The 24,404-nt window shown below is 35.8% G+C and overlaps 1 protein-coding gene and 1 long non-coding RNA gene across 2 annotated transcripts in view; one reads left to right on the top strand and one right to left on the bottom strand.

The window, feature by feature from the left end:
- Positions 1-24,404, bottom strand: part of LOC123480020 (uncharacterized) — an 87,264-nt gene that overhangs the window by 40,489 nt on the left and 22,371 nt on the right. The window lies entirely within an intron of this gene.
- ABCB5 (ATP binding cassette subfamily B member 5) overlaps positions 1-24,404 on the top strand; it is an 86,209-nt gene that overhangs the window by 53,812 nt on the left and 7,993 nt on the right. The window contains exons 17-22 of the mRNA XM_024563082.2: positions 793-897; positions 1,074-1,151; positions 6,078-6,161; positions 13,221-13,424; positions 16,153-16,253; positions 17,110-17,250. Of these exons, the coding sequence (XP_024418850.2) occupies positions 793-897; positions 1,074-1,151; positions 6,078-6,161; positions 13,221-13,424; positions 16,153-16,253; positions 17,110-17,250 (713 nt within the window). The remainder of the gene's footprint in view (positions 1-792; positions 898-1,073; positions 1,152-6,077; positions 6,162-13,220; positions 13,425-16,152; positions 16,254-17,109; positions 17,251-24,404) is intronic.

The raw sequence follows: 24,404 nt of genomic DNA, 5'->3' as shown, positions 1-24,404 counted from the left end.
AGGGTCACCTCCACGGTGGTACCATGGTAGAAAGCTTAACTAAATGTGCTCAGGGAATAAGCCCACCTCTATTGTGAAGTGTTTGGCTGGGCCTTGTTGACTGGGCAATCAGTAAAGAAACTGCTTTGTTTTCTAATTTTGACTCCAGTGCTGTATCAGCATTCCAAAGCATTGAAGCAATAAAATAGACAAATACAACTGTTCTTTTTTCAACTAGTTGAGACAATGGCCATTTTTTATTGCCAGCCAGATCAGGGAGAGGAAATAGAGTTTTGTATTATGCTGATGGACCCAGGAAAGTTGATGGATTCAAGGATTTTACTAGAGCTATGTTAAGTTTTCAGTCTCCCAGATTTGCACAGCTATGCTTTGTCAACATAGATTCAAATACACGTATAATTACTAATTTTAGGAACAAGTTCTAGGGACATGTACAAAGTTCTCATATTATAGGCAGTGCTCTAAATAGAGTAATACTAAGAAATGTGAGTTATTAAAAGTTATTGGAAATAATTCAAACTGGTGGCTACTGTGAAAATAATAACAGACAGAGGACTCATTTGTCTGATTTAATATTGACATAGCTTAAGTGAGAGAATTAACAGCAAATTATGTTTTTACCATATTTAATAAACATAGAGGATAGAACAGTGGTGTACTTTACCTCCAGAAATGCATATTTAATTTTATTATGTTGAAATTCATTTTAAATCCTAGTGGACATTTTTGTTTTTTCCCTTTCTTTCACATTTTCCTCCAATAACCTGATAAAAAAAATGTATTCCTTTCCAGATGTTTGAAAATGATGATAAAGCCACATTAAAGCATGATGCAGAAATGTATTCCATGGTATTTGTCATTTTGGGTGTTATTTGCTTTGTCAGTTATTTTATTCAGGTAAGTGTTCAATGAATTAAACAAATTTGAATGTGATTACTTTTTATGTTGTCTTCTCTATTTGAGTTAAATATAATAACTAAGTAAAATATAAATAAGTAAATATAGTAACTAATACTAGAAAGAAATAGAAAAGAGAGTTAAAAATAAATATAGATTTTCTTTTTGTTTTCCAGGGATTATTTTATGGCAGAGCAGGGGAAATTTTAACCATGAGATTAAGACGCTTGGCATTTAAAGCCATGTTATATCAGGTCAGTGTTTAGTTGACTTTTTTCTTATTTTATTTAAAATATTCTTTTAAATATTCTAGCTTTGAGTTTTTATTCAAGTCAATTTCTCCATTTTATTTTATTTTATTTTTATTGTTTTTCAAGTACAGTTGTCTCCATTTTCCCCTCCACTCTCCCCCACCTAAGTCATCCCCACCTCCCACCCCTGATCCCAACCCCCCTTGGTTTTGTCCATGTGTCCTTTATAGATGTTCCTGAAAATCCTTCCTCCTTTTACCCCCATTATCCCCTCCCACCTGCCCTGGGAGTTTGTTCTTAATTTCAGTGTCTCTGGTTGAATTTTGCTTGCTTGATATAATCTCTTTTTTCTCATTTAAAAGCATGTTTTTTGTGTTCCAACCAGCATCTGATGTCAGAATTCTCATAGTATATTTACCTAATAGAAGCAAGTCCAAACTTATATTCTAAATTACAACTTATAGAAAACAGGGTTTAGAGTCTACTTCTCGTTCCTTGCATTTTTCTCAACAAATCTATCTTTAATGTATAATGTAGTGTTCTAGGATCAGAATGTAAGGTCAAATTAAAACTGAAAAGGAGAGTTAAGAGCTTCAATATCTTGGAGAACATTTTAAAAGGAGTTCATTTCCCTTGTTCTCATCCATATGCACAGCTTAAGGTTTTTTAGTTTAGTTTTGTTTTGATTTTTGCATTTTTGCCCATTACCATTTATCCCCCTTAAGTTTTTTTCACTTCATACTTCTTAAAGCATCCAGTCTCTCTCCTGATGGGAAGAGTCCTGAATTCAGATAACATCAGTCTAGCTGGCAGGTCAGCCTGCTGCACACAGATGATCAATCACACTTGTGAAATAACTAAAACTAGGTGGATTAAGTAATAATCTTGAGAAGTGAGTCTTGGGGGCAAAAGGCAAGAATGTCGTAGTTCAGCACCTCAAAAATTCTTTCAGGAGGCTGAGGTGTATTGGGTTACCCTGAAAGCCAGTAATCATTTGGAGCCCTTCACCATGCTTTCTGTCACCAGAGCTCACTGTGCAGGAACAAATAGCTTCCTGCCAGGGTCATTTCTTTTCAGAAATAGAGTTTCTGTCACTCCAACCAAATCATCAAAACCAGTTTTAAAATCTTGTGACTTTTAGCAGTAGCGTTTGGAGGACTGCCGTGTAACAAAACTCCTCCACCTTTGTGTACTTAGGGAACTATGCCATCCAAAATGCTGAGGAACAAAGGGGAGGTTTCCCGTAGCAACCTGATGCTCAGAAGCAGTTGGTGCCTGACATGCTCTGCTCAAAAAGATCAAGTCAGAGACAACTGGAGACACTCCTTAATCCAGAAAAAGAAAAATCTACCTAAGGGATCACAAAACGTTTTAATGCCTGCACATGTTGCTCATGTTAAAGTTGGTACTTTAGGGGGTTTTTTTTAATGAACACTTTATGTTATGTCTGTAGCACATCTCTGATGAAATAAGGTGGAGTTATAATTAACTAATGTTATATTTCACACTTGTTGACAATTCCTGCTCATTTTTTTCTTTATGATTTATGTTTTTTCATGTTTGAGGATTTTTAATTTCTGGGAATTTTTTTAAATGTTCCCTGATTGTCTGAATATTTTAAGCTAAAGAATGTACATTTTGCCCCGGCTGGTGTGGCTCACTTGGTTGGAGCGTCGTCCTATAGACCAACGGATAGCAGGTTGGATTCCAGGTCAGGGCTCATACTTAGGTTGTGGTTCAATCCCCACACCAAAGGCAACTGATCCAAGTTTCTCTCTCACATTCTCTCTTTCTCTCTCTCCCTCCTCCCCATCCCCCCCAAAAGCAATGAAAATGTGTCCTTGGCTAAGGATTTTTTTTAAAAAGGAGCATACTTTTTAATTTTTTCAAACTTTACTTTGAAATTCCTCTCTAGAGGTTCACAGCATGCTGTCAGTGGAAGAGTCTCAAGGCCATGAGCCAGTTTAGCAAGCAGATATTAATCCAATATGCTGATTGTTAGTGATGGACATTACTGCTCTGCCTAGCATTAGCCATGTGAACATCAGGACAGTAACATTCTTGGATAAAGTAGTTTCTGCCCATAAGAATGCACCCACCTATAAGCCATAAACTCTGGTCCTTCAAAAAACATGCGCACGCAAAGACACACACAGAACCTCTCTGCTCTCTGCCTTTTTAAATGTCCTCATAAATTTAACTCAGCCCTTTCAGCGTATTGTTTGTTTTCCCTTTTCATCTTTCAGTATTCTTTTTCCTCTTATCTTTGTTTTCTTTTAATTGGAGGAAAAGAAAATGATAGTATATTTGGCCTTTTCTTTGTAAATATCTTACCAGTTTTACTTTTGTCTATAGTAAGGGAAGCTCCTAATGTTCAGTTTTGCCTAACTCTTATTATCTCACTTTTGTCCTGAGACTTTAAGTCTTACAAAGCATGCTGAGACTTGCAGCATTTTTTATAACCATTTTGAAACTTCATTTGAGGTAGAGGTATTTATGGAAACAGGTGTGGTCCTTTTGTAGGTATAAAATTTATATTTTATTTGATTACTTGAACTCCTTTTAGTTGAAAGAATGTTCTAATTGTTGCTGACTTCAGTGGTTGTGAATAATTCATTGTTCATTGTGTTTCAGAGCTAAACTTATATTTCTTAATGATAAATGTTGACCTATAGATTCATTGGGTTTTTTAACAGATTTGAAGTTTATTTTTTCCCATTACTCTCTAAATTAGAGTGGCTAACACTTCAGAGGGAGGGTCTCTAATTGATACGACAATAGTATTAAATGGTGATCACTAAGGGATCTCAAAAAGCTACGTCCAAAAGAATTTGAGGTAACAAGTACTGAAACAGGAGAAACAGGTAATGAAACTCAACTACAACACTTCAGTTAGATGGGAGGCATAGTTGATTAAAAAGTCTGGCATCTGGTTGCCTAAGTTCAAATCCTGGCCTCAGTGTTTGCCAGCTGTGTGGCCTTGGACAAGTTATTTAATCTCTCAGTTCCTCAGTTTCCTCATTTATAAAACATAGATAATCATAGTATCTACCTCACAGAGTTGTGATGGTTAAATGGAAAAGTACATACAAGTATTTATCATAGTGTATTTATTTCTAGTGAAATTATTGATAGGAAAAAGAATGTATTAACTAGTATCAAAAAACCCGATAGCCTTACTTGTAATTATTTTACCATCAGGAAGAAGAAACAAGAATTTTACTTAGCCCTAGCTATGTTCTAGAAACTGTGCTGAGTGTTTGAGCATACATTGCCTATGCTGGAAAACAATCCCTAGAGTATACAATTGCTGACTTGAAAAGCAATGTTGGACATCTTACTGATTGCACATCAAATAATGACTAAGACTAGTCACATATGTGTCCTATGCCTTGTGTGTTGCTATAGAATTAAGAATGCAATATTCAGTAATCAACTCTCATTCTACATTTTAATATTCTATTGTATCTAAATATTCTTTATGCAATTCATGTCATATATAGAATATATGGAACATATATAGAAATAATTGGAACATGTATGGTATACTTAATTGTTTGGGTATATAATAAAAAACAGACAGTGTCTTCCAGTTCAAGACTACTATAGTATTATTGCTTCTGATGTGAGTGCACAGCATGTTAGGCTCTTGACTAGGGTTGTGTTGTCAAAGTTACTGTGTTGTGCAGATCAAGATCTCTACAGGATGCCGTTTGGATATCAAAGACCCTAAAGTCTTTGGGACACTATTGCAGTTCCGGGGTTTAGAGATTAGCGCTGTCATACCAGGGTTGTACATACTCTGGCTCCTGCCATATTCCTCCATGGGAGCTTTCTTCCCACATGACTTCATGATTAATACACAGCCCTCCACGTGTTATGCTTTTGTTTCTTTAATTGGCAGAAATCTGTAACCTGAGCACCAGGTTCCTGACCGGCTTGTTACAAGACCACAGATTTTTCACTTGCTAAACATAAGTCATTTTTCAGAGACAGTCCCCATGTAGTTTTAATCCACAGGAGATATAACTGGGGTTTGAGTGAGTGGGAGGAAACATTCAATAGCTACTAAAAGGAAATCAAAATTCCTTGCTTTGAGAAGTGCTAAGTGCTGTCTCTATTTGCTGTTGAAAATGAAATTGGTTATAACATGATGCTTTTATTGCTTGTATTTTTGACCTGTCTCCTTCTTCAGACTACATGCTTCTTGGCTGCACGGGTTTTATAGCAGCCTTTCTGCCTCCTTCACTTTTCACAATGGCCAATGCTTGTAAAATCCATGGGGTATTATGAAGTATCAGGGAAAATCTTCCCTGTATGGGTCCAAAAGGGAAGGAGGTAGACTTTTTATTATTAATCAGTTTAGGTAGGAAGGTTTGGAAATATTCCTAAGTTCTGTTACATATCACCTTACTTTTTTGAAGATTTTATTTATTTATTTTAAGAGAGAGAGGAAGGAAGGAGAAAGAGAACATCTAATGGTTGCCTCTTGCATGCCTCCAACCAGGGACTTGGCCCTCAACCCAGGCATGTCCCACTGGGAATCAAACCAACGACCTTTTGCTTTACAGAACAACACCCAAACCACTTACCAACGCCAGTCAGGGCTCACCTTACTACTCTCCACAAATTACTTGCAGAATAAAATTACAAATTACTTGGTGATTCAAACTGACCATTTTAACAGTAATTATTATAACAATTTTGTATGATGACAATGAGTCCACGCTGTTGGACTTAAGTTTTCAGTTTATATCTAAGTATAGATCTTTGTAAAATAAGAAACAAAAGTCATTTGATCCATGATCTTTATAAAAATTAAGTACCTGTGAATGAGGAGACAGGTAAATGCCTTGTGATATACTATAGCAAAACAACAACTCAGAGAACCTTTTTATTAATCATATGTTAATTCCCTTTTTTCTCTAGGATATTTCCTGGTTTGATGATAAGGAAAACAACACAGGAGCCTTGACAACAATATTAGCCATAGATATAGCACAAATTCAAGGGGTATGTATATTGCTTTTATTTTTAAGTGGTATATGTATGTCCTACGTATGTGTGCACATACACACATGTGTCTGTGCATGTGTGTGAGCTACACTGACATGACCCACATAAGGAGACCAGGTAAATCCCAGGACTAACAGAGTTCTCAATAAAAGATGTAAGAAAGCCTTGCCATTCTAGGTATTTTTAACCAAAAATAAAGAAGATTTAGCAGATGTAATAGAACCAGTAGACTGAAGAAGATGCCAACAATGGGTTAGTGAAAGAGCTCAGAATTAAGGAGACAGGAAAAAGTAACAAAGTGAAAACACAAAATTTAGAAGTTTTAATAAGAGCTTAGTATTTTTTCTTCCCACAGCAAATAAGATCTTATTTACCATCATGTCGAACAAGTTGGATTCATGTATACATCTGGAAGTGATTTTGTGCTAAGTTTTGTTCAGATCACTTGAAACTTTCTTGTTGCAGTTAGTGAATGTTGGTCTCAAAATAACTTCTGAACAGGTGAAATCATTTTCATTGAATGAGAAGTAGTAGCTAAAAAAAAAGTGGTTGGAATACTGATGGCAGATTTTACAGTTGTTAAGTTTAAATAATAAAATAATGAAGAAAGATTTCAAGAGTGAGACTGTGTCTATTAGCATGTTATTCACATAAACCCTTGCTTGAATGAATACTGTTTTTATGAAAGGAGGAATTATTTACCATCTTGTTTGTCCATTATTTCTTTTCCTACAAAGATACATTACACTAGAGAAGAATCATGAAAAAATTCAGGGCCATATCTCCTATCATAGCAACTTACATTTCATCTCAGTTTCTTCTCCATGCAATTTCAATTACACTTTATTTTATCCAATTCATTAGGGTGCATGTTGATTAAAAAAAAACACTCCTTAATAAAAATAAAAATTACTTTGAAACCTTTCCTAATAATCACAAATATGTTCTCCTGGCGATTTTTAGAAGCTCTGATACTTTGTGAGCCATGAGAATAACATGTTAGTGAAATAAAGTCATCGGACAACATGATTCCTGAAATAGTTAATTAAATACAACTAACTTAGCTGGTATTATTTCAGCCTGAGGTAATGGCGTACTGCCAGTATATCTGTCAACAGACAATTTTCTGTGTAATATATCATTTTACTAAAGGTATGAGGCCATTTCAGATTCTTTGGAAGACTAGATTCCACAGAATTATAAGGATATAATTGCTGTATCTTTCTGCAACCCCTTTTCGTCAACCAAAAGTCTTACCTCACTTTTGTCCACAAGAAAGTGTTATGGACACTACATGTATGCTTGATGTAATACCGACAGACCAGATGTTCTAAGAAGTCTCATCAAAACTAAAATTATATTGTCCAAAGAAATAAAATAAATCATTTATTAATTCAAAAAGCCCAGTGAATTGATTAAATATAACAAGGTTATCATTACCTGGACAATGGTGACCTTATTTCTTGATTTAACTTTTTGACACGAGAAATGTATAAAACAGCTTGGCATTACTTGTGATTCAAACAGCATTAGTATTCATCAAAATGACTTAAACATAGGATACGTTTGGCATATAATTTTGTCTTGCATTACAATTTTAGGTTGAATTCCTTTAGAGACATTATCAAGTCTATAGCAGAAGCTAATATCCAGACCCATAACTAGCTAAGTGTGGTTTTTCTAGTAAAGAAAAATGTTAATGTCAGCTCTGAACTCAAATAATTGCAGTGAAACTTTATCATTGCTAATCCCTCGAACTGTTGTGTGGTAACACAAGTCAAGATAGCTTCCATTTTGGACAAAAATAAAAATAAATATGGTTAAGTTTATAAGAGCAAATGAATCTCACCATTCACCATACTAGGTCAATAGTGTTTGATAAATTCAATTATTTTCAACAAGATACTTGCTGATGAATAATACAATGAATAAAAATATTAAGTACTTGCCCTTACTGGTGTGGCTCAGTGGATTGAGCACTGAACTGCAAACCAAAGGGTTGCTGGTTTGATTCCCAGTCAGGGCACATGCCTGGTTTGCAGGCCAGGTCCCCAGTAGGGGGTGTGTGAGAGGCAACCACGCATTGATGTTTCTCTTCTTCTCTTTCTCCTTCCCTTCCCCTCCCTCTAAAAATAAATTAATTAAATCTTTAAAAAATATATTAAATACTTTATATTACATTTCTACAAAATTTATGTATTTGTCTAAGTCTTTTTTCTGCTCTACAAATAATTTCACCATTATCACTTACAATACATCTTAGTAGATTCCACTTCAGGTTGTACTGACTTAGTTTTTTCTCAAGTTCTTTGAAAATATTTTCACTGGTAGTTGTTCCACACAGACTATTCATAGAAGCTAATTTTTCAGTTACTTCAAAGTCATCATTGGCTCCTCAAAAAACCTACATACAGTTGAGCAGTATCAGTAACATATGTCAACCCATCAAGAAGCAGGTAAAGCTAATCAAAATAATCTACCTTGGTTTTTAATTGACAATTGTTGTTGCTGTTAAGGTTCTCAACTTTTTGAGCAACCGTTCTCACCAAAAGGCTAATCATCCAATGTGTGTTTATGTTCTCTAAACACATTTCTTCCACTGCTGCAAACATGATTTAATTAACTCACTACCTCTAAATGGCTTTCTTTGCTTAGCTAATAAATGAACCACTCAGAGACTTAATTTCACCCTCATTTTTACTTTTTAGTTTTGTGAAAAAATTATGCTAAAATGAGATCCTTCATTTTAAATTTCTAATTTTTCTGAATGTTGCTTTCCTGTGAATTAGGAATATCGTGATGAGTGCTTAACCCGCTAATGTTGATATGTTTTATATATTTTTAGTAACCTATAGTGCCATGGCATAATAAACACAACACTGTGGTATCTAGCCAGAACACACAGTAATGCATAGTCCACTGATCCTTAAAAGCAGGACATTCCAAGTCTTTTCTCTTCCTGTCTTGTTTTCAGATGTTGAATATGCACTCATAATTTTTAAAATTAGGATAAGATGTCAGTTCAGCAGTGTATGTGGCACACAACACGCTGTCAAACTATAGTCGCATCACAGATCTGCAGCACACTGACAGCAGCACCACAGGAGGAGAACTAAGGTTTCTCTAGCAACCGCTCAGCTCCATCATCATGGCACTAAAACAGGCTGACTATAGATAAAAAAGGGCATAACTGTGTTCCAATGAAAGTTTATTTATGAACACTGAAATTTTCATTTGTAGAGTTTGATGTGGGTCTTTTCGATATCTTCATTATCTAACTTTTTCAATGTTTGTTATACAATAACAACTTTTAATTTCATTGTATTCTTAGTCTAACATTGTGTCTGTTCTGGCTCAGTTTAATTGGTTGATTTTTTTATGCTCGTTATGGGCCCTATTTTACTGCTTTTTTGCATACCTGGTAATTTTTGAGTGAATGCCACACATTGTGAATTTAATATTTTTGAGTGCTGGATAATTTTGTATTGCTATAAGTCTGCTTTTGTTCTGGGATGTGGTTAAGTTACCTGAAAACATTTTGATCCTGTTGGGTCTTGATTTTAAGGTGTATTAGGCAGGACTAGAGCCTACTACTGAGGCAAGACTCTCCTACACACCCTACCCAACACTGTGAATCATGAGGTTTCCAATCTAGCTGGTGTGACCAGGTACTATTCCCAGCCCTCACACACGCATTGCTCAGCTGAATAATGAAGGAGGACCCTCTGCAGATACCTAGATTTCTCTTTCCGTATACCTCTCTCTGGTATTCTGTGCAGCAAATTCTAGCTTCCCTGAACTCTCCCAATCTCAGCTTTATCCACTCAAATTAGGACATCTCTTGGGCTCTGTTTTAGCTCACCCTTCCTACTCCACAGACTGAATGCTCTTTCAAGGGGTAAGCTGGGCAATGATTGGGCTCAAGTTGTTTCTTTCCCATCCCTGCCCTTCATTGCCTTAGGTTCAGTACCTTGAATACCAGTGGTTCATGTTTTTTGCCTATTTTTTGTTTGTTTTAGATGGGAGTATAAAACCATTGCATTACTCCATGTTGACCAGAAGCCAAAATCCTACCATACTGGAATTTTATTTCTATAATTGCATACTGAGTTTCCTTTCCTTTATTTTCTTTTGTTAGCCATTCCCCTTTGTATGCTGTAATTTTCTTATAAAGATTGTATTACCCACTTTTAGCATACTGCCTTATTAGACTTGGTAGATACTCCATAAATAATTGTTATCTAAAGAATTATTTAACCATGATTTTCTGCTCTCACTTTCCAAGAAAATAACTATATTTTTGTTGTCTAAGGAAGTTTCATTAAATTTACCCTGATTCCAGTTCTAAATTCATTCCAGAGGTACACACAATTCCTCAAGTTCTTTGAGACCATTTTACATTAGGTCTTATAGTATTCTTCTTTTTAAAAAAAATTAATTTTTTACATTTTATTGTATTTTTTCCATTACCATTTATCTGTCTATCCTCATTCACTACCACCTGCCCACCTCCCACACACAAAACCACAGTTGTCTGTGTACATGAATTCTTTCTCTCTTTCTTTCTTTTTTGCTCAATCCCTTACAGTATTTTTCAAGGCCAAATGCCTGTCATTTTCTGTTAATTCTTCATGGAAGGGGAGTTTTCAGACTTTTCTTATTCTACCACCATCAACAAAAGGCAAGGTTTGTGGCCTGTTCTTGGTTGAAATGACTGAATATTTCAATAAGTTTCTGGTAGCTTAAACAAAAAAAACATATAAAAAGATATATAATCTTATTTTCAAACAGCAGTTTAGTACACAAGTAGATATTCAGAATGTATTGGGTAAGCAAGGATATGCAACTGCAGGTTAATCTGTAGAAAATTAAGTACGAAGAAATACTCAAATAGAAGACTGGCTCATCAAAAATTTGATAAATAAAATCTTTAAAAATTTTTGACAAGTTTACACTTAAATGTTTTGAGAAATGAGATCGATATGTTTAATCCTTGCACTAATTTTAAGTGGCTTTCAAATGTTTATCTAGTGTGGCTCATTTAGCCACATATCTCTACCTTTTTCTCTAACATACTGCCTAATTTTATACATAAAAACATTTATCTCATCCTTAAACTCTTAAGAGACAGAGTGTAAGTCATCATTAACTACCAAATGATATTCCTACTTCAGCCTCATAGGTCTTAGAGTTTGTGTGTATTATACCCTAAGGCACTTAAAATAGGTTATCTGCCTGTCTTAGTTTTCAGTATTTAGTGGTTGGTTTGGTGTTTACTGTTATTGTTTTCACTTTTTTGGAGTTTTCTTTGATAACTTAGAGAGAAACTGGGAAATAGTGGATCAATGCTAAATGCAGTCTTGAAACTGAAGCCACAGAAGTTTTTTTAGGAATTAGAACCCTGGAGAGAAAAAGGGCTTTTCATTGTTGTTATTTTAATGATAATACTAATTTGGAAGTACTTTAGTGAAAACTGATATAATCTTTTAGAGAAGCAATTTGACAATAGCTACCAAGAATGTTAAGAGCATATACTGATTAACACATAACTCCAGACTAGGAATTTAACATTATGAAATGAAATATAAGCACAAAGATTTCACACAAAGATGCTCACTACATCTTTATTAGTATTAGTGAAAAATAGGAAGCAATCTAAATATTTTTGAAGAAAATGACCCAGGAAAAAGCTTATAGTATAATGTAAAGGGATAAAAGCAAGATAGAAAAAGCTACATATAGATGACAATCCTAACTCAAATATATGCATCTATTTATGTCTGGAAGGATGTAAATTTTAGCATTATCTAAACCTCTTTCAATGGTCATTCTTTCATGATCAGAGTAAAAATATGTTTTAAAATATGAATTGATATATTGGTTGATTATAGCTGTGTTTCTAAGTAAATAGGGGTCTCATTTTTCATCCTAGCACTAAAAGAATTTAACATTCTCTTTATTATGTTTCACATGCCCTACTGAAACTTGATTCATAAGCATGTGGTTTTTGTAAAATAGTAATAAAGATATTTCTACTTATTTAATTTTTAAAATTTATTTTGTTACCTTGTACCATGATGTTTCCAACTTCCTTTCTACTTTGATAATACTTCTTTAGACTTTCCTTACTGAAATCAAGTTATAAAGTGCAGAAAGGGAATTCAAGATGTAATTTTGAATTCCCTTTCAAAGTGTACATTTTAATGAATATCCTCAATTATTCAATTCAACTCTCCCATAGCATAGTGGCTGAGAAGCCAGCCTTCCATCGGTGCAGGGGGAAGGACGGGGCTGGGTTTGGAGCCCACATACAGTGAGTGGGCATCCATGTGTGGCAGCATGCTTGTGTGGAAAAGCCAGGCCAGAGCAGAGTGAGGAAGATGCCCACGCAGGGGAGAGGCAGGGGCCATGGTGGCAGACTGGTTACATATAGAGGGATTGATCACATAAATCTATTAAAGAAAATAAGGGCCAGGTTTCTCACTGTTGAAGAGGAGACAACAAAATCTTGTAAGCTGAAAATAACATTGTGGTGTTGGATTGGAATTGTAGGTATTGATGTGAACTTATGAATTTCAAGAAATATAACTAGAGAAATAAATGTAGATTTCAATGTGTACATGCATCTACACACACAGACACATTTCCTAGTTCTATTCACTGACATTTCACTAATAATGAGCACAACTGGCACCATATTTTGACTTCCAAATAACATTCTCCACTAAAAGGAACTGAGACTCCTTGGAGAAGGCAGATTCTGGGCATAGGACCGAGAAAACATACTTGTGTCAGAAAGTAGAGATATTTAAAGAATAATAGGAACATAACAAATAATATATCAGACATAAGGTAGACAAAGCAAAATGACTCCATAGTATAGGACATTTTTAAAATATGGATATTATTTAATCTCTAAGTATAAATTCAATGTTAAAATCTGAGTATAAATTCTTCAAAAAAAAAGAGCCTACTTTGTTTTGCAAGAAACTATAATAGCAATTCTTGTACATTTTAAATTAACTGATTTTTCCCCCAAAATATGTCTGATTATAGGCAACAGGTTCGAGGATTGGTGTCTTAACACAAAATGCAACTAACATGGGACTGTCAGTTATTGTTTCCTTCATATATGGGTGGGAGATGACACTCTTGATTCTGAGTATTGCTCCAGTACTTGCTCTGACAGGAATGATCGAAACCTCAGCAATGACTGGATTTGCCAACAAGGATAAACAAGAGCATAAGCGTGCTGGAAAGGTAAAATAAAGACTGTTGTTGTCATCGTAACACTTAAGGGAAAACAAGCAGAGATCGCTTTTTTATAATATGTTAGCTTCTTTTCTTAGGAATCTATAAAGTGGTATATATGTATTGAAGTGCACACAGGCAAGTTAAAGATAGGATATAGGTCTGTTATAGCAATAGGGTACATGATTTAGACCATGGGCTCTGGAGTCAAATTGGCTGAGTTAGAATCCACATTCTGTCACTAACAAGGGTGTGACATGAGCAAGTATGTCGACATTTCTGGACTTCAATTTCTTCATCTGTAAAGTGGGAATAATAGTGTCCACTTAGAGATTTTTGAATTATACAAAACAGTATTATTATATACAAACCACTTAGAATAGTATCTACACAGTAAGTACTCAGTAATGTCAGCTGTTATTACTATTACTATATCATGAGGGAATTTGCTAACATATGATTCCCTATCCTTTGATTGTTGAATAATTAAATTTTCTTGAACAATTCTAGGTATTTTATTTTTTCAAAATAAGAAATATAATAGTTACTGAATATAAAGTGCTGCACATTTTTTAAATTGATAGTTACTAAAACAAGGTTTTAGAAACAAGAACCATTTTTATGCTGATTAAAATGAACAATTTATTTAATTTCTTGGAAAATGCTTAGACATATTTAAGCTTCTTGGGATTAATCATATTCATGAAAATAATCTTGTATTGGAGATTTAGGGAAACATTAGTATTATAGTGCTGTAACATCTAACAATTGAAAGAGAAGTCATTTTATCTAATCAGGCACCCAAATTAGGACTCCCTTGTATAATATCCCTGCCAACCTGTCAAGTGTCCATCCATCTCTACCCACCCTGTCTCTTCAGTTGAGAGCAGTGCATTACTTTCTCAGTTCTCCTCCCCCTCCCTCCTCCCTCCCTCCACCTTCTCCTTCTTCATCTTCTTTTTGGTGGTCTTCTATCCTATTCCTCTTGGCTTTCATTGTGCTAGAGATCCAAAGCCTGTTTCTCATGACAGCCTTTAGTAAGCTACTTCATGGTAATGCAGAGTCCTGTCTTGGCCATCCATCCCTAGGTCTTTAACCAATTCTCACAATATAGATTCAGAGATCTTTAGCACACTGTTAAACATCCTCTGAATACGAAAATGATTTTAACATTCATTAAAGGTGTGTAAGACAGTGACTGTGTCACAGTTGGCACGTTATAAAGAGCATGAATATTCACAAAGAGGGACGCCAAGCATGTGACTCATCAAAGTTGGGTTTGCATGACCCTTGGACCTTTCCACACTTCTTACACTAGATAAGCACCTTGGAATATCTGCCTGGGCAGTGCAGACTGAACTACATACTGTATTATTTGCCTCTAACATAGTGAAAATTTGCTTAACCTTCCCCGTGTGCAAACATCACAACTTCCAAAGTAATGGGACCCTAATTAATTATATTTTACTCATCTTAATTTTTGTGTCATGAGCTTTAGTTGTACATGTGCCCTTTGATTTTCCCTTTTTGTATGATTAATCACAGAATATGCAGTAGCTTTCCCAATAGCTTTAAGTCAGTCAGTTTTTCAAACACCAAAACTGAGAATATGAACAAATAAAACATATTGCTCCTTCTATGGTTGCATGTATAGCTTTTGACAAATATCAAATGTTTTATTTTTCAGACTTAAAATGGAAATAGGAGTAAAAAAAAGTGTTATTATCTAAGGTTCTAAGTTCATAACGCTTTCTCCAATGTGAAAAATGATCACATGTTTTTTGTTCAATTTTTCAAGGTTTCAGCATTCTTACCCATTTTCTTTGCATACCACAGAATGTTACAATTTGAGGTTTCTTTGAGTTCAGTTTTAAATTAATGAGAATTTCAAACAAAACATCAAAATGGATAGTATCCAGGTTTCCTGGTCACAGTCCAGAAACTTAGTCCTTCCCTGTAACCTCAATTCCCTTTCAAAGAACACTTGGTGTTCACCTAGGTCTTACTCTGTCCCATAACCCACTCTGCCAGTCTGGAAACAGAATGTGAAAGCAGGAAGGTTCTCTTTCAAGTCAACATATGTTCCCATGTCCATGAAATTATTCTAAGCCAAAAGTCTCCATTTTGGATCCCACGTGATTACTCCTTTTTTAAACTATATAAATATGGAAAAGCATCAATTATATTTGAATTAAATATCTTTTAGTTTCACAGACAACAAAGTAAGAACAGCTACAGCTTGTACAGAATTCTATAGCCACACCCTGTTACTTTACTGCAATATTGCTGAGGCTTTTGGTTGCTATTTGCCTTTCTCTGCTAGAATAAAATAGTTATTTATTTGATTATATCTGTTCTCATCTCCTTGAATTATCTTGTAATTCATAGGACAGTTCTTTTCCATAATTACATATGGACATAATGCTCCCTAACATTTGAACCTTCTGCCTATGGAACCAGTTTAAATAGAAATTCAGTGAAAAATCAAAGGAGGCTAAATTTAGGTCAATGGACTAAATTTTTTCACAAGAAATTTTCCTTGAGCCTATTATCCTGAACTGTTATTTTCCTGTCTTACTTTGGGGGGGAAAAAAAAGGGAAGGTAAGAAAACTCATTAGGAAAACTTACTGACTTAATATACTTTAATATGCCCCCTATGTAAGTGACTGAAATTCACAACCAGAAGAATTTTAACCATTACTAACTTTATCTCTATTTTTTATCCTATTTTATAAGATAGCAACTGAAGCTGTGGAGAATATACGTACTATAGTGTCATTGACAAGAGAAAAAGCTTTTGAGCAAACATATGAAGAGACGCTTCAGACTCAGCACAGGTGATTGTACATTCATACTGACTCCATTAACTAGAGTTTGTTCCTGTAAAGGCGGTACTCCTGGTGACCCCAGTGCTTTGCCTGCCCATTCATTTGCTTGGGAATCTTTCCTAATAATGGCACATCACAATTTCTCATTTGACTTCAGCAAGAGAAGACTACAAGAGGAATCCAGAGCAAGCACCATTAGAATATATGTTTTAGCTCCTCCCACATTGCCATGTGCTTTTACTAAGTGTGCACCTTTTCTTATTTTCCTGAAGCAAAACTGGAGACATATATTCAAGAAAGAGAACAAGATTGCTCAGCCTTTTAAATTGAATCTCTAAAATGGTTCACATTTTAAAACAAATATACACACGATAAATGGATCATCCCTTTTAATTTTAAATTAGTCATCCTTATCATATTTACTCAGTGATACTCTTTGTATTACTTTATCAGAGAGATAGCTTTGTACCCTTTCATATGCATGCTTGTGATTGGTACTAACCTTTCATTTCCACTCTATTCTTTTAGTGACAGATTAGGACAGAAAATATTTCTAAATACTTCTAAACCAAATCTCTTTAATTCTTTCATTAACTGTCCTTTCAGACTTATCCATTCATTTGAAAGTAAATAGAGGCAACTTTGTTATACTGAATTAAGTGTATAGCTATAGAGAAAGGCATTACATTTTCTGTTTTCCTGATAATAATTTTCAGTAGTTAAAAAAACACTTTCTTTCTAATTCTTAGAAAATGTATATCCCCTAAATACCATGTCTAGTCTTCCATAGTCCTTACTCTACATTTATTAAACTGTTCTTGGTATAACTTATGACCCATTATTTAATAAATGTTGTGCATTTCAGAAATACCTTGAAGAAAGCACAGATCGTTGGAAGCTGTTATGCATTCAGCCATGCCTTTGTATATTTTGCCTATGCAGTGGGGTTTCGATTTGGAGTCTATTTAATTCAAGCTGGACGAATGACCCCAGAGGGCATGTTCATGTAAGTTGTACAAATATATAAACCTTGTAAATGAGTCATGTACTTAAATTAACCAGAAAGATGTCTAGTTTACAGGCATTTTCATTTAAATCATATATATGTGAAAGGCATGCTGGGAAAATGTTTAATTTTTTGTTATTTAATATCTGTAAGTTCAATCTAGCTGGTAAAATACTGATAGTGATGTAATACAGGTCATCTATTGAGTTAAATTCCTAAGTGGATTGCTCCCTATTTCAGTTTATTAGAATTTGGGAATGTAGGGGTAAAATATTCCTTTTGGTCATCAATTCCTTCTGGAATTAGCGAAGCTTCATAAAACTCTGAAGGTACAGATAGCTTTATCAAACATGACTTTAAATCATTGAGGTTGAGTTCTTTGCTAAGCAAATGTTCCAGAAGAAACACACGTGAGTATTGCCCTTCAGAAAAGTCACATTTGGAATTAATTATGACATCCCAACAAAGTTGCCTCTTCCCAAAATATTTGTTGGAGCCTCTGTTTTGGAATTCTGTTTACATAGGTACGAATTTTGGGCCTCTGCCTTCCTTTTCCAACCTTATCCACTACTGTCATTTTTGTGACTGGCAGTCAGCCCCACACTTGCCATTTCTGTCCCTGACACTACCATCTCCTTGCACTTGGTCTTTCTTCTGCCTAGACCGATCATTCCCCATGTCTTTGCCAAGCTGCCTCTTTCTCACCATGCAGGCCTCTGCTCCTAAGTCCATTCCTCAGAGGGACTTTTGCTGATGACCCCAAGAAATCCCCCTACCTCTCTTCATCATCACTCTCCATTCTATTACCTTGTTTTATGTATAATACCTACCACTATTTGAAATTGTCTTTTTGTTTCCTTATTTATGGAGTGCATAGGCTGTAAGCTCAGGGAGGACAAAGCTTAACCTGTTTTAGTCACTAATGTTTCCCTAGAGTCAAAAACAAAAGCTTGGCACATAGTAGGCACATAATAAATATTTAATGAATTAGTAACTGAATCAAAACCAAAGGGGGAGCCTTGGCTGGTGTGGTTCAGTGGATTGAGCGCTGGCCTACAGAACAAAAGGTGCCAGTTTGATTCCCAGTCAGGGCACATATGTGGGTTGCGGACCGGGTCCCCTGTTGGGGGTGTGTGAGAGGCAACCAATCAATGTTTCTCTCACATATCAATGTTTCTCTTCCTCTCTTTCTCCCTTCTTTCCCCTCTCTCTAAAAATAAATAAATAAAATATTAAAAATAAAATAAATAAAGGAGGAAATTTGGACCGTATAATTAAGCAATCTAATCATTCCTGGAAATGTGCTTCCAGAGTCCACTTTTCCACATTACTCTTATTTTTCAAGATTATTCTATTTCCCCCCTCCTTACATCCACACACCTAACAACAGGTATTTTGGTAGCAGGACTGGGTCTGAGTTAAAGGCAACCATTTATATAAAAATAGGATGTTTGTAACTGGGAGTCTACTACATACTGAGATTTGTTTCGATTAAAAGTAAGTAAAGAAAAAAAACTAAGTAAAGAATTTTCTTAGTTAAAGAATGATACAGTCTCAACATCATGCTGATTAATATCATGCCTACAAGTGAAATCAGGCAGGGTGTTTCTTGAAAAGGGCCTTTCAAGACTGCCAGCCATTCTGTTCAGATGACAATGACTATAACAGCAAACCCTGTATTAAGGATTTGCCATGCATTATCTGATTAATCCTCTCAACTACCTTGTGAAATGTTATGATTCCCATTTTACAGGTGGGGAATATTAAGACACAAGGAGGTTACCTAATTTGCCCAAAGTCACTTAATCAGCAAGTGGCAAAGCACAAATCAACTTCATGATTCAATATGGCAGAGGATTTGCTTGGTAGACATTTTTTATTATTATTGTCATTACAATTTACTGTTGTTACCAATTCTGTAGACAAACCTTCATAGAATCTTTCTGTAAAATTACTTTTTTGAAAACTTCTTTCTTAGTTTTCTAAATATTTGAATATCTAGAGATGGTTTGATTTTCTTAACATAAATGGAAAAAGTAACTTGCTTAATGTTATTTTATGACCCTAAAATATAAGAGAATCCAAGGCCCCAATAAAAGAACTCCTTCTCCTACTGGCATACCATACTTCCTGAATTACTTTTCATTAAATTACTTAAAAAGGGTCATTTCTGGACAAAGCATTTTAGCTGTTAGAACATATGTAGATTATCAACATAAGAGTCATGATTAGTGAATAGTATCACATTGGTATTTCCCAGTGCCCTGAGGAAAGGAAGAAACAGGGAACTATCTGAGGTAGAGCAACTCTATCACTTTCTGAGTTTCATTTAACGAGACTAGAGATGAAATAAGGATACCCATACTTTTTATAGTGTGGACAAAACAGAGAAGGCCTCTGGGACATATGAGTACAGAGCTATGCAAAAATGTAAATAGATGAGATTTGTCTTCAACACCAAAATCTCTAGCCTCTTGGAAACCCAGTATATTCTCCCAACCACCCTGTCACAATTGTCCCTTTAGACATACTAAGTTACACCTGGCCTGGAAGACTCTGTGCCTTCCAGAATCTAGGATGATAGCTCTCTATCTAATCAGCTAATTGAATGGAAGAGGTTTACAAAGATACTCGTCCTTCCAGGACACTCCTTAGGTAAAAAGAACTTTGTGTCATTCTCTCAGTCAATGGTTTCCAAACTGAGTTTCCAATCAAGGAGCTGGTAAAAAATGCAGATACCCAAAACTCACCACACAATTCTAACCAAGATATTTATAGATCTGGTTTAGGGCCAGGAATCTACATTTTACCAAATATCCCAGGTTGTTCAGAGGAACAGAATCTGAGGATCACACTTTCTTTAAGAAATATAAGCATGGGCCCTGGCTGATGTAGCTCAGTGGATTGAGTGCTGGACTGGGAACCAAAGGGTTGCCTGTTCAATTCCCAGTCAGGGCACATGCCTGGGTTGTGGGCCAGGTCCCCAGTAGAGGGCATATGAGAGGCAACCACACTTGCATGTTTCTCTCCCTCTTTATCCCTCCCTTCCCCTCTCTCTAAAAATAAATAAAATATTTTTTAAAAAAGAAAAGAAAGAAAGAAAGAAATATAAGCATGGGGACGGAATCCCAGGCTACTCTCCATAGTTGCTTAAAACCTTCGGGTTTTCTTTTGGCCACTACCAGAAATCTCCTAGATTTATATAAAAATTGAGGAAGTCATATTTTAGTTTATTGTTAAAAATAAAGATGTTTTATTCACCCTGTAAAATGTGCATGTATTTTCATGATTTACAGCTACAGGAATGGGTAAGAGGTCTCTCTTTAAGAAATGATAGTGTGCCATAAGAAATGAAAGGGAGAGGCACAATCCTTAATGTGCTCATAATATTAGCTTATCAGCATGGCTACTATCAGCCTTAACTTTTTCCTTTTAAAAAAAGGCAACATACATTTCCTATAGTACAAGCTGTCTCCATCCATCTCTGTTATTATAGAAGTTTCTCTGAAATGAGCATTTTTTAAAAGGTGATAACATGTTTACTCTGCTACCCTGCCACCGATGCATAGGCAGGTAGAAAATCTCTTGTTTAGGTTCTCATACACATACGTTCAGTAAAACTCTCCCCTTCTGCTTCTGTTAGCCCTGGCAACACTTTTGATTCACTTCACTATAAATATGTAGACTTTGAGAATAGAAAATAATTTTCTTCTGTCTGATTTTTAGTGCCTTTAGGTTAGTTTCTATCTGACTTTCCTTTTGCAATATTGTCCAGAAACCATTATTGCCCAGCAGAAGTTTCTTTAACTCTTCATACCCCCACTTCAGAGTTTTCCTCTCTGTTCTTTCTTCTTTGCTACATGTATTAGCACAGAGCAAAGTATAGCACAGAGCTGAGAAAGAATCCAGGCATGACAGCCTTCAGTACAGTAATAATAAAGCCATCGCTTTGCAAGCAACCTGAGAAGCAGAGCCAGGTGGCTTTTGTATTGTGGCCTACAAGTGGAGTTATTGACAGGGAATCATGTAGGACTTTGAAAATATAATGTGATTACTGACCAAAAGAGCAATATAGTCAGATTTTTCAATAAATATTGGTAGTTGGTTGATAGCTTGAATAATAAGGGAAGGAGAAAAGCCAGCTAGGCTTCCACTACCATCTTTGCTCTGGTAGGCTGGGAAGCTCTGGAAGAACTGTGTGTGTGATCATTGTAATTTGGAAAGCAACCTTAGTTAGCCAAACCAAGAAAACAAGTCTTCTCCAGGGTTCACTTTAACGGCAGCCACCCAATTTCTGCCCTGCTCCTCCCCAGAGATTATCCAGAAGAGAGGCGGACAAGATAAGGAGACTAAATAGAGGGATCAATGACTGGAGGGATCTGAAGGAGACAAATCAAGGGAGATTTGATATCTAGGGTCCTCTGAAGATTCTAATACGGGAGACAAGGGGTAACAAACTCCAACATGCAGAGCGAGATAGTTCAGGCCAGCTTGCTGTTGGAAAGAGCACAGGTAAGGGAAAACAATGAACAAGGAGGTTCAAGTTCCAGTCCCAGTTTCATAGTTATGTGATCCTAGGCAAATCCTAGGCAAATCTAGCCTTGATTTCTCTGGGCTAAAGTCTCTTCATTTGTTAAGAAGTGATGAGAATTCCTGCTGTTCTTATCTCCTAGGTGATCAAATGGTATAATGTTTATGAAAACATTCTATAAAACCCAAAGCACCAAATAAATACAAATTGTGTATATTCTCTTTTCCATTTGTTGAGGAAGGAATTTAGGATGGGAAGAAAGGAGTTTTAGATTATTATATGGATGTTAGGAGAACAGAGTATGAGTATGGAAATAATTGTAATGGTCAACTCCGTGAGGAAAGATACTCTGCCTTCCAGTCAGAAAAAGGAAACTGAGTGGGGACCTCAAATGTTGCAATTTGAACTGATGCGCTAATCTATGCTTATAGAAGTGTGAGATCTTATTTTCCAATAGAAAGCATGCCATTCACTAACTTTCAGTTCTATGAAAGGAGTAATAACTTAAACATTTGTTAAGCATTATACTAAGCACCTTGGGCTATTAATGTATTTAATTCTCACAACAACCCTTTAAGATGTATGTAGCCTTGTCGTCTCCTGTTTTCTAACAAGGAAACAGAAACACAGAGAACATGGCCAAGGTCACACAGCTAGTAAATAAATGGTGGAGTTTGGTTGTCGTCCCAGTCATCTGGCTTCAGAGCCCCCTCTCTGAACCCCTAACACCCAACCCCCATGTTATCCCTCTTAGAGTAAGTGACCAAAGTAGTACAAACTGGATATGGGAGCAGGGTTAAGGGGAAAAATTAGATCTGAACCAGTAACTATGTAGGATATTCCTATCTGGCTATGCTTTTTTTGTGTTCTCCTTAGCCAAAAGATCTTTTTTAAAATTCAAATTTTATTTCAGCAGCAACGATGAGCAAGGGGATTTCCCATTGCTTGGACATGATTGAAAAGACCATTGTAGTGAGGATGCAGTGACAATGGCCCCATGAACCCATGGAGAACCCATAAGGTTGGAGAAGAAGAGGCCCAGCACCTGAAAATCCTTCCCGCTCAATATTCTTCCCCCTCAACCCCTACCAACCCAAAGATTTTTGCTGTACATTCAGTATAGAAGTATAAATTCAGTATAAATCCATTTGAGGATACACTGTGGATAAGATTTATTCTTCCATGTACAATTTAAGCTTAAGAAAGTTATGGAAGTTAAATTTTAGGTTTTTTAATTCCCATTTTATATAGTTATGCATCAAGAGTTCAACATGAAAATCATTTCTGAACTATGTAATGTTTCTTGTAATCTTACTTAGAGGCATGAAGGGGATATGTAAGCAATTGTTATAGATTAATAATTTAATAAATGTGTTGTTAGTGACTTTAAAACATTTGTCATTATAGCAAATTGTTCCTCTTTATATATTCCCAAGTACATGAAATTCCCCAGACAAGCAAGGGCATGGGAAGTTGGCCTGAACATTTCTCTGGAGTAGGCTCTTGGTTCAAATGCTTCCAGGAGTCTGGACCAGATATGAAGGAAGTGGCTTAACTCTGACATGGAGTGACAGCACAGGTTGCTGTGCACTAAACACTTTGAGTAGAACTGATTTGCAGTTTAGTTTACTAATGAATTGGGCTGGACTAGGTTAGGACAGATTCCATAGCAGGCTAGCCTTGGCTTACCTTTTTCCACCTGGGGAAAAATATAAAGGAGATGAAATGTCCCTGATTCAACCCATTTAATCCTCATGAACATCAACCCCCATCCCACTCACCCTCCCCTCAACAGGTACACAATAAAGACAACATCAGGGCTTTGAACTGGTATTCTACCTCCTCTGCTGAAACTTTTCATTTTGATCTGTTGTGCATTTGGTCGTTTACCTCTCACAGACCCAAGTTCTAAATGGAAGGCCCCTCTCCCCATCTTGATAAATTTCCATTTTATGAGGGACCTAACAAAGACATTAGCCTCTGTACATCTATGCCTAGTGCTTTAACTGACTTATAATGGTAGAAATTTGGGACAGGTAGATATTTTCAGACCTGTCAAGTCAGAAGAGGAAGGTATTTTCTTAAGTATTCTGAGAAGCCTTTATCCCTGTGGAAACTAGAATCCAAGTCACCTGATTTATAATCCAATTATCTTCCCATCTCACCTGCTGGCTCTTGGATTAAATTGAGGCTTAAATCTGATGCAGTTTGATTTTTTTTTCTTTGCATTATAAAAAAGAAAAACCCCTGATGTGTTACCTAAACTCAATAACCACTTCCAATATTTATAATTTGGTATTAAATATTTTGCATGGCATTTTAAGCTTTAAACAATTTCTGTAAGTATTAATACTAAAAATGCCTGGACATTACAGAACTAGTGGCTACAATAATTTAACATTCAACATCTTAGTAAACTGGGTGTTTTTATATTTTATACTGTGTTTATTAACCTTTGTGAAAACAAGAGTCAGGACCTAAGGTCTGGGTCACTGAAGAGATTGCATCAACATCCACCCCTTGGTAGGTGCCATCTCCAGAGAAATTCATAAGGAGTCCACACATGTTAACCTTGCTGTGATCCAGCACAGCTCACATAAGCAACTGGGTTCCGTGATGTCCT

The sequence above is a fragment of the Desmodus rotundus genome, chromosome 6 (genome assembly GCF_022682495.2).
Source record: "Desmodus rotundus isolate HL8 chromosome 6, HLdesRot8A.1, whole genome shotgun sequence".
NCBI classification, from domain to species: Eukaryota; Metazoa; Chordata; class Mammalia; order Chiroptera; family Phyllostomidae; genus Desmodus; species Desmodus rotundus.
This window is presented reverse-complemented; position numbering and strand designations above follow the sequence as displayed.